This window comes from Gymnodraco acuticeps, unplaced genomic scaffold (genome assembly GCF_902827175.1).
Source record: "Gymnodraco acuticeps unplaced genomic scaffold, fGymAcu1.1, whole genome shotgun sequence".
NCBI classification, from domain to species: domain Eukaryota; kingdom Metazoa; phylum Chordata; class Actinopteri; order Perciformes; family Bathydraconidae; genus Gymnodraco; species Gymnodraco acuticeps.
The window spans coordinates 214,034-225,061 of NW_022989979.1; the positions used below are offsets into that span (position 1 = coordinate 214,034).

Genomic DNA, 11,028 nt, shown 5'->3' on the forward strand with positions numbered 1-11,028 from the left:
CCCTTTGCAGTATTTTGGGAAAATCTATCCAAGCATGCAAGTGGTGAGACATAGATCCTTTTGCCAAGGTGTCTATTACCAACACTGCAAGCAACAAGCGGCATGGTCATCATGGGCAGAAGAGACACGTCACAAGCTAAGAGCGGAGGATCAATGGGGGAAGAAGAAAGAAAGAAGAGGCAACATGAAGGGAGCCAAAAAAGGAGAGAAAAGAAAGGAAGCAATGGAGGAGGGAAGGCAAGGATAGATGGTGAGGTATTCATGGAGAAAATATGCAAGAAGCAGGGGGCGGGTAAGAGCACCTGGTGAGCGTCTTGTAAATAAAATAAAATAAAAAGAGAGAGAAATGAGGGAATCTAATTTACTTCCATGTGTTGCTTTATCTGTTGTGATTTATTGTCTTTTATTGTTACTTTGGCTCGACCAAAATCGTTTTTAAATGTGCTCTACAAATAAAATTTGATTTGATTTGATTTGAAGAGTAAATGCATAAAAGAAGAGTATGTGGAGATGGAGGATGCTGAGGAGGAGGAAGCTGCCGGAAAATAGTAAAAGCTAAAATACTGCAAAGAGAGGGAGGAGGCTGCTTGCTTATACACTAGAACACTATAATAAACACAACAGCCAAGGTAATTTCCTGTTAACCATCAAACATTAGATGTAAGTTAGACAACTAACATCTACAGGAGCCTGCCTGCTTGTGCGGGATGACAGCATTTACTGGTTATCATGGGCAAGCAAGATGCGACACCATTGGCTGAAGAATTGAGAAACAGCAAAAGTGCAACCATTGGTTAGTAATCACGAATATGCTGTTGGCGGATCCTGGGTCACGTGTGTGCCTACGCGTGCACGTTATGTGTGAGTGTATGCGGGATTATGTGCATGTGTCCCAAGCCTGAGGCAACCGGGCCAGCGGCTACAATTACAGTGACGGATGTGAAAGAACTGGGTCGGCTTCGCATGAGATCTGCCTCTGGGACGACAAGACCAGCCAGAGCCCTGACTCAATACAGAACACATGCACGCGCACACTAACGCATGCAAAGACATACACATGCAAGGTTGTATGTGACAAACATTTACATAGAAACCAAAGGATATGGAAAACACAAAAAGGAAGTAGAACATGTACCACAGTGCACAAAAACTGCAAGCAGGCAAAAACTGCTGCAACATTTACTTGATATATTTGCTGTTTTCTTCTGAGCACATACAGAAAACTTCACCAACACAAATCCAGATGAGTCTCTGGGCATGTGTGCCTGTCTGTCCGTCTCTCAATCTCACTGTCAGAGCCCCAAAGCTTGTCTCATGGGCACGCATGTTTACAACTCACCCACATGTAATTCTGTGACACTTTGGGGCACGTTTTCTGCTCATCGTGTGTGTGTGTGTGTGTGTGTGTGTGTGTGTGTGTGTGTGTGTGTGTGTGTGTGTGTGTGTGTGTGTGTGTGTGTGTGTGTGTGTGTGTGTGTGTGTGTGTGTGTGTGTGTGTGTGTGTGTGTGTGTGTGTGTGTGTGTGTGTGTGTGTGTGTAGGGAGGGGGATTCTTGACTTGTTTGTGTTTACTACCTCTGGCAGAAAGCTTCTTGGTGTTGATGATTTTTGCGGCAAACTCCTGTCCATTGGAGATCTTCACACACCTCCTGACCACAGAGAATGCACCCCTGAAAAGAAAAACACGCACAGAATTAGTTAATGATTCGAAAAAAGCTCAAAGTCACAATATAAGGTGCGATCCATAACAGCCAATGTAAAATTGTGTTTCAGAACAGAGATTATTACAAAAGCATATTGTGTTTCAGTGTAAGTATGGCAGAAATCAATCTAGTCTGGAAAGATATGATTTCATTGTGACTTAGATCACATATTGCAACCTGCACAATTAGTTGAAAATAAGCTAAAATGTATTAAAAGCATCTGTTTTAAACTTGCAATTCATATCAAAGGCAGACTGTTACCTGTTCTTGGACTACTTTATTTAAGCAGGTCATACAATCTCCAGGAATAAGTGTGTATGTTTTTTTGGCACCAAGTTGATACTACGAGAGCGGCACGAAACCAGGATAGTAATATCAGCTTGCTTGCTACAGTATGTCTTATGTCGACCTGTTATTTGTTGATCATTCATAAGAAATGTAATCTTAAAAAATGCATGTGAAGCATGTGAAAAATGTAACTCCATAATTACAGCAGCTGTGTTATTGTGATTTTACTCAAGTAAGGGCACTAAATTGTGAAAAATACTGATTACTAACTAATATACATGATCATTATGCTCCATGACCCTAACCCTAACAGCACTCGGATGATGTATGTAAAAAATAACAAACATGGAAGAGCAAAAATGTAAGTAGTAAAGTCAAATGTCTAAAATTGAATAGCACAGAGCATGGATGCAGGATCTGTGCAGCTACTCAAACAAACACACTCACACCCCCCTCCCTACAGTACACACTGTCCTCATCGCTACACGAGACCATCCGCACCAACGAGCGCGCCTACCAGCCTTCTATTGCTAAAGCCATGTGTTGTACTAGTGTTTCAAGCACATGTATGAAGATCAAAAAACGAGGTCAGCTATATTTGAGGGAGGAGAAGAGCAGAGTGCTGCATCTCTCATCTCTAAATGCAGTCATGGAGACGTCCGCCTCAGCTCAGCTCTGCAGCGCTTCGCTATTCAACCTCCATCTCTGTCGGTGCACGCCTTTTCTTTCAAATAAAATCGGCTCTCATCAGAGATATCACAAAGATTTAGACACACCTGAATGCAGATACTAGAGAAAAGACAAAAATAGGTATTACTTCAAATAAACTAGATTATTTAACCCACTGTATTCCTAATGGCTGACAACTGTGGCATGATGTCTCTGTACAATTTTATATTTTGGAGGGTTATATGTGTGTGAGAAGTAACTGAAGCAATGTATTCACTGCTGACTTTATAGCATGATCGGTACCATTTACATGTTATCTAACATCCTCTGGAGTTAGCAGCTTGCCACTAAAGCTTACCTCTAATTTACAGTATAGGGGATTTGGTAAAGGAAATGTTCAAAGCATAACATGTTATATAAGAAGCACTATAAAGCAAATATTCTGTTCACTGTATCTGTAAACCTAGTCTGTACTGAGCTACATGATGGAAAGAGGAAAAGGAAAAGTAGTAAAAGCACACTTTAAATAACCATGCTTTTCTATTTGAAAATACAGAAAATACAAGATAGATGAAAATATCTAATTCCTACATTATTACAATAAATGGTTGAAAACTAGTAATTTACTATGTTTATTTATCAGTTACAATAATGTTAATGGTTAACACAGTGCTGTCTTTTTATATCAATCTACAAATAAATTGCATATGCACTGGACAATAATGTAATAAATGCAGATTGTATTATTTAAGAAAATAATGTACATGATTAATAGATGTGATTGAATGGGCTAAAACTTGCAGACACGATGGTACAGTATGGTCCATTAACGGCTGAAACTTGAGCAACAATTCTGAAATTATGAGTCTATATGTATCTTATTTTACTTGTCTAACATTGTGTACATTACTTTGTAAATATTCGCTTAAAAATGCATCCCCGGATAGTTGAAACAATAGAAGTATCCAGATTTTTGTTGAAAAACAGTCTGATATTAGAATTGTATTTTTCTGCTGTAAATCAGTGCATGCGGGAAATGGTTCTGCCCACAGGAAAGAGATCAGTTAAAAGGTCGAATTGTGGTTGCATTATTAATAACAGATGGTGTATGAAGAACACAGCATAGGGTCATTGAGCAGGGGCAGAGGCTGAAGAGGAGGCTTCTTCTCCTTCACTAGAAACACAGGTTTCTGATAAGAAGGTGATGAAAGATAACTCCTCTATCAGAATGCTAAGTGGGAGACACTGGGGTACATTTTAATCTCTATCTGCTTTGGCTGCACATATAATAGGTTCTCTGAGCAGGGAGTGCTGAGCAGACTGCAGGTCATGACCATTCAGCTGCAAACACACGTCCACACTTGTAGGTACTGGATCTCTCTCTGTCTCCCTCTCTCAGGGGTGAGGAATTCCCTGCCTGTGTCCGATAATTGACCGCAGCTCGGTGCTTGGCTGGGGAAATGTGTCATCTCCAACTACATGGTCTGCTGTCGCATTACTGACAGTGTATTTCTGTCACGGGGGAGGATGAGGAGGATTTGGTGAGATGGAGGTAGAAAAAGAACGGGGTGAATTACCAAATATCACCATTTCACACACCCCTCGTTCTTTTCATTCGGGTTCAGTTTACAACATGGGAGCTTTTCGACTGTGACACCAAAAGGTTGAAATGCAACATCAGTGGTTGCAGAGGATGGAGGCAAAGGACGCCGCGCTAGCTTCGACATATTATCAAAAGCGTAAGCAGGGCATCAAATGAGGGATTAAAACAAATAGGATGCCATTGAAAAGGCCTTCGGGATACATGATAGCGTATTGAGCCCCCCCTGCATGACAGGTTTCATGGCTATACTATCAGCAGCGCGAACAAACACACACACACACGCACACACACACACACCCAAAGACACACAGAGCCCTGAATCTGAGTCCCTATGCCAAGCGGCCTATTGCATAACAGGCTGACATTTCACACAAAGATGGTGCTTGATGATAAAAACATGCTTCCTTACTTCCCCAGCTCCTCGAACAGCTGATATTCGTCGGTAAATCTCGTGCAGATCGTTAACGCCATCCTGAAGGAAGTACCAAGGGGTGTGAGGAGACGCGGTTAAGGTGCACTCACAAACAGTATCCACCACACTCAGTCGTCAACACCGCCCGGTTTTTTTGTCCTGGACCTGCAAGCCAAACTGAGGGTTTCATGCACAGCTGAAGCACCTCAGTCGCGAGCTCTGTTGGGATGATTTCTGCGGCAAATGCACTGCCTGCGGGAGGGCTTCGATTTGGTCGAGAGCTTCCGGCGTTTTTGTCTGCTTGTTCTTTGTTTTCTTCACATGCAGTGGCTTGTCACAGCTCGTAGACGCAGCATTTTGTGTGCATTCCGGTTTCTCTGGTGTGTGTCTGTGCAGCGTGGTGAGGTTCGTCTCTCTGCGCGCATCAGACGCCGCACTACCGCACCTACCCCCCGCTGTGCGCTCAGTCCCGCCCCTTTGCCTGCATTCTCCCATAGGCCAATAACAAACAAAGACGAACAAGAATATATGATATATAACATGAAAATAATAAAGTGTATTTTATCATGGAAATACTATCAACAGTGCCATGGGTAGCCTACATGTGCATTCAGTGTTAGTATTAGTGTATATCAGTGCTGCTTTTGACACTTGACCACAACTAGACAGAATAAAAAACTGGGTGGGACTTTCGGAAACAGTTCTAAATTGGTTTGAATCCTACTTAAAGGACAGAAAAAATCTTTGTTTCTATAGGTAAATACACATCTGAGTTGACAAATATGACATGTGGGGTACCTCAAGGTTCCGTATTGGGGCCTCTTCTCTTTAACATCTACATTCTACCACTGGCTCAGATAATGAAAAACAACAAAATAAGTTACCATAGCTATGCAGATGACACACAAATGTACGTAACCATTTCACCAGGAGACTATGCTCCAATTAAAAACACTGAGTAAGTGCATTGAACAAATCAATGACTGGATGTGTCAGAACTTTCTCCAATTAAACAAAGATAAAACTGAGGTAATGGTTTTTGGAGCCAAGGCAGAACGTATAAAAGTTAGCGCTGAGCTTCAGTCTGCAATGTTCAAAACAACAGATGAAGCCAGAAATCTAGTCATGGACTCTGACCTGAGTTTCAACAGTCATATTAAAATAATTAATACATCAGCCTACTATCACCTAAATAATATTTCTAGGATTAAAAGACTAATGTCACAGCAGGATTTGGAAAAACTTGTCCATGCTTTTATCTTCAGTAGACTGGACTACTGTGTGAACTATTCATATCTTAAACTGCACTGTAACTTTTTATTCATGTACTTTTTATTCATGTATTTTTTCTTTTAATGTTTCTTTTATTATCTTTTCTTTTTAATGACTGTTTTTAAATGCCTTTGTCTGAATGTCTTTCATTTTCGTAAAGCACCTTGAATTGCCTTGTGTAGAAAGGTGCTATATAAATAAACTTGCCTTGCCTTGCCTTGCCTTGTAATGGTGTCTTTACAGGTCTCACTAAAAAATCTATTAGAAAGCTGCAGCTAATTCAGAACGCTGCTGCTCGAGTCCTTACCAACACTAAGAAAGTGGATCACATCACTCCTGTTCTGAAGTCTTTACACTGGCTTCCTGTGTGTCAAATAATTGATTTCAAAATATTGCTGCTGGTTTATAAAGCTTTGAATGGTTAAGGCCCAAAATAAATTTCTGATCTACTGCTAAATTATGAACCATCCAGATCTCTCAGGTCTTCAGGGACTGGTCAGCTTTCTGTCCCCAGAGTCAGAACTAAACATGGTAAAGCAGCGTTTAGTTATTATGCTCCAAATATCTGGAACAAACTCCCAGAAACCTGCAGGTCCGCTGCAACTCTGACTACTTTTAAATCCAGGCTAAAGACTTTTCTTTTTGTCGCTGTTTTTAATTGAACTATTTAAATCTTAAACTGCACTGTAACTTTTATGCTACACCTTCGATGTAGCTATCATTCTGGAGAGGAAACGACCTGTTTACCTTGCATTTACCAGGAGCACAGTGGGCACTGGTTTTGGGGGCAAAAAGAGTGTATTATTTAAGAATTGTATTAAATTGTTATGGAAGAGGATTAGGGCTACATGAAAAAAAATGTGCAATGTGACAAAAGTAGTAAAAAAATTATTCTGAGATTAAAGTCAGAATTTGAAATTATTTCAAAAATATGTGTCACATCCCAAAACATTTTTATATTTTTGTTATAATGTTCAGTTTACTACTTTTTTTTAATTTTTTTTATTGTAGGATAGTTGTTTATTTGTGTGAGAATATTTTCGTATTATGTGGAATTAAAGTTGGTACTTCATAACAGGCATGTGGATGGAGACAATACACACGATGAAACTACCTTCAACATTACTCATGTTCTTTTAGTTGCCATAAACATTATTGTTTCCTCTGATTTATGGTACAGCTTGAGTTTACTGATTTACTGGCTGACTTTATTGGTACAATCAAAAGCACAAATATTTAAATGATGTCTGATTACAGTCTGCACAAATGTATACTGTTAGCTGTATTATTCCACAGGAGAATAAAGTCAGGGTTAGGCTCTGTGAGTAGATAGTGAGTTTAAGACACAAGCTGCATTATGTGGTCTTTCTTTGTAATGTTGACGACAGTCCCATAAGGAAGTGCAATACAGTTTTGGATAAACTCTTAGCATTTTTTCCAGTAAGTGAAAAAGGCTGTGTATTAATAGAACATCTTAAAATCTTAAAACCATATTTAATGTAGTAAATGTAACATTTCTTAGAGTGAAACACTTCATTTCAAATGTAGAATTATCAATTAAAGTTTTAGAGAACACGTTTCCTTCAATTTGTCATTTTTACATCAGTTATTATCGACTATAATACATAATGGATTGGTAATTGTATGAGTTATTTCCAATTCATTATGTATACATTTAAGGAATATTCCAAAAGAAGATGTACAGTATCTGTTACTAGATTGTTGTAAGGTACAGTAGAATAAATATGTAAAAGAAAGAGACATTCCAGTTTAATTTCAGGTACAAAATATTTAATTATCAATTGGTTGTTAGCAGAGCTACACAGCTTCATGAAAATGAAATAACATTCCATAAATATATCAATATTTGCAATAATATAAGTTATATACAAAACAACAGTTCTGCAGTTTTGCAGTGAGGAGCAGCCAAGTCTCAATCAAACAATCCCACACTGATTAATAAATAACATGTTTGATACAAACATACGCTTAGTGGCTAAATTCTGTGGTCATTTGTGAGACAGCGACCCTTTAGTGGCTGGATTTCCAGTGAAAGAATCGACCACAAGAGTGCATAAAGTGCAAACCCACATGTGCAATATTACAAGGGCCCAAAGCTGTCAGTCCATAGTAACGAAGTGACCTTCATTACATAATTGAACACCTGATCAGTTGAAAGGAGGTAACTGAGGGCAAAAAATACTTTTTGGTAACTTCTCATTTGTCTTTAAGCGCCATTGGCCCATCTCTTCCAGTCGGTTTAGCGTTTTTTACTGCAGAACAAAGAAAAATAGAATAAGTTAATTTGTGCATCAAGAAAAAAAAGGTACTCTGTTACATTACACAGGCACATCATAAAAGTAGACTATTGTATCCTTGTACTGAATCATTGAATTTGACTTACTTGGCAATGATGTGGTTAATCACTTTCTTCACCCAGGGAGCGTTGGGGTCCAGGCAAACCTCTTGACCTGTCTTCTTCAGAGTGGCACTGCAGAACCAAGCAAGAAACAGACATGCATTCAGAACAGGTTGGTAAAGTCAATTGCAAAAACTTAAATAATCAACATTATCACTATGTAGATGGCGTGCAGGCTTTGAAATGAAGTCTTACATGATCTCAGTGTCTTCACAGTGGGAGTTGGCAGGAATCAGCTCAACCCTCTCGATGTGACGGCCGATGCGTTTGCTTTCTGTCTCGATGCAGCGGCAGTGCAGCTCCACTCCCAGACTTCTCAGACTCATCCCTGTTAGGAGAGAGGAGTCACAGGTGAGTTCACAGTACTTAATGCATTGAGGAAAAGAAGGCTGCAGAATGTTCACAGCAATTACAATTCAAATACAAAACAGAAAATAATGACTTGTATAACAGCAAAGCTCAATACAGTTACATTTAACATACCTTCACTGGCGGACAGGAAGGCGAGGAGCACCACAATAGAGGTGACAATGACTCTGCTGCTCATCATTTTTCCTTTTATAAATTCTGCAACAATTAACAATAAAGATTTGGAAAGTCTTTGAGAAAGCTGTCTGATGAAGCCTGAAGGTAAAAGTGAAGAAGGATCTTTTTATTCTGTTGAATTGTTCTTCTATGTAGTTCTTTCTCTCCTTTTCTTTTTCTTGTTCAGCCTTCTCGCTCTGCTGTTTGAATATAGCGCTGAGGAGGAGAGTCTCTCCTTTTATTAAAGAAGCACTCAGCTGGAAATGAGTCATTTCCCGGCTCAGTGCAGGTTGCGCAATCTGGGACAATCGTCAGCAGACTGGGAAATTTTCACTCAAGCATGATCAAACTGATGTGTTTTTTCAAGGGGGTGATGGGTCAGCATTTGTCACTAATATAGAGTTATCATTTGGAAAAACACAGTGACTAAAAACATGTTATAAATTGGATATTGTGACAAGAGTCCTTAAGAGAAATGATTTGTAAATTAGACATGGCTGTTAACAGTGCGTTGCACCACTGCTCAGACTAAGACTGACTGTAACAACAAGTGATTCACGTGTAATAAAATGAATAGTTATATGAAATCCATAAATGACTTGCTGATAAATGTAACACCCAGCTTTGTCATCTCAAATGGCCCGGAGAGGAATTACAATTATTTTGATGAGGAAGATTACGTCAACAGCTGGACTAAAACACAAGAATCTCTAAACACTAAGCTGCATGCACTGCCATAACACATGCTTCCTGCTAAAGCATGTTTCAGTATTTAAAAGGATAGAATAAAAGCAATGTGGTGTCTGATTTCTAAGTTTGTTTTCTATTTTTTTCTAAATAAGTTGATTATACATAATAAGTGAGTAATCATGTTATCACAGAGATAAACTTTACATTTGTTTTAAACCATGTAAATGCATACGTGATTATAAGAACATTACTGCAAGGCAATTATTACACTTATCAAAATGGTCATAGCTGGCTCATGCGTTTGACATTCTTAAAGAAACATCTGGCAATATGCGAAAAACTGTTGTGTGACGCAATTTCAACAGGTTCAAACATATCTGCCGCACGTCACTGCGGCTACTTTCACAGAGCAGAAGGAAGTATGGGGAAACTTTTGAAATGTGGGATTAATTTTTAACTCTTGAATTATTGCCTCACTTTAATAATGCCTTCTGATTGACAGGGGACAATGTCTGTAAAGAGTATAACAATTTCATTGAAATTATTTCTTAAAGCTTTTTTATTAAAATAATGTTTTAATGATCAAGAACTGAAATAAATGTCATAAGGGTTAAAATGCAGTGGTAGAAGTAGTATGTAGGTCCTTTACCTATAGGTAAAAGTAGTAATTACACAATGTTAAAATACTTTGTAGCATAAAGCCCTGCATTCAAAACTTTCCCTTATACATATTTAATGTTTTATCATGAATTTGTATGTTGCATTTGACTGTGGGGGAAAATGTAAGGTTGTGCAGATTTATATATATATATATATGCTTTATATACTGTTGGGTAATTTAATTTACAACAATTATATGCTAAAAGATCCTCAAACAGCACAGTTTCCAGCTTTTACGTTTTACAGTAGATCTAAGGTTGTTTTTTTTAAAAATACATTTAGGCTAAGAAGTAGGAGAATTTACTGAACCATTTAGCAACATTTATTCCTTTATTTTTAGATAGATGGTTTTCACTCAACAGTTACAGAGTAAGAACAATTGTTAGAGCTGTTAGATAAACGTTGTGGTGAAAAGTAAAACATTTGCCTTGAGATGTAGACTCAAAGTATAAAGCTGAATAAAATACAAATACTCATGTAAAGTAAAAGCACCTCTTAATCATACTTAAAAATGGGACTTAAATGGAAATGATGACGATGATCTCATTTAAAACATATTATATACATATGTTATTTTCTGTTCATCTTTATTTTAGACTATACACAAATAGAAACTAGATGGTAACATCACATTTAGTCAGCATGTGATTAACCTCACTGGAAAGTTTCTGATTTACTGCTTACCCCGTTGTGGTTAAAGCCAGTTCATGTGGGACGGTAAGTGGCAGGCAGCACCTGACCAATATTAGTTATATGATTATTTTTCTATGTTTTGGTTTTTACTACAA

At 38.3% G+C, this 11,028-nt stretch overlaps 2 protein-coding genes across 6 annotated transcripts in view; both read right to left on the bottom strand.

The window, feature by feature from the left end:
- Positions 1-5,128, bottom strand: part of camk2d2 (calcium/calmodulin-dependent protein kinase (CaM kinase) II delta 2) — a 41,549-nt gene extending 36,421 nt beyond the window's left edge. For 2 of the 5 annotated variants that reach the window (XM_034211646.1, XM_034211645.1), the window contains exons 1-2: positions 4,672-5,127; positions 1,575-1,669 (exon numbers count right to left, since the gene is read on the bottom strand). In XM_034211646.1, the coding sequence (XP_034067537.1) occupies positions 1,575-1,669; positions 4,672-4,733 (157 nt within the window). In that variant the 5' untranslated portion in view covers positions 4,734-5,127. Of the gene's footprint in view, positions 1-1,574; positions 1,670-4,671 lie in introns of all 5 variants that reach the window. The other 3 variants (XM_034211649.1, XM_034211648.1, XM_034211647.1) reach the window with 2 other exon arrangements.
- Positions 5,129-7,720: 2,592 nt separating this feature from the next.
- LOC117543405 (interleukin-8-like) lies at positions 7,721-9,190 on the bottom strand. The gene is made up of 4 exons (XM_034211683.1): positions 8,849-9,190; positions 8,561-8,693; positions 8,351-8,437; positions 7,721-8,219 (listed from the first exon to the last, which is right to left on the bottom strand). Exons 1-4 carry the CDS (start codon positions 8,913-8,915, stop codon positions 8,207-8,209), a joined length of 300 nt encoding a protein of 99 aa, XP_034067574.1. The 5' UTR covers positions 8,916-9,190; the 3' UTR covers positions 7,721-8,206.
- Positions 9,191-11,028: the final 1,838 nt, after the last annotated feature.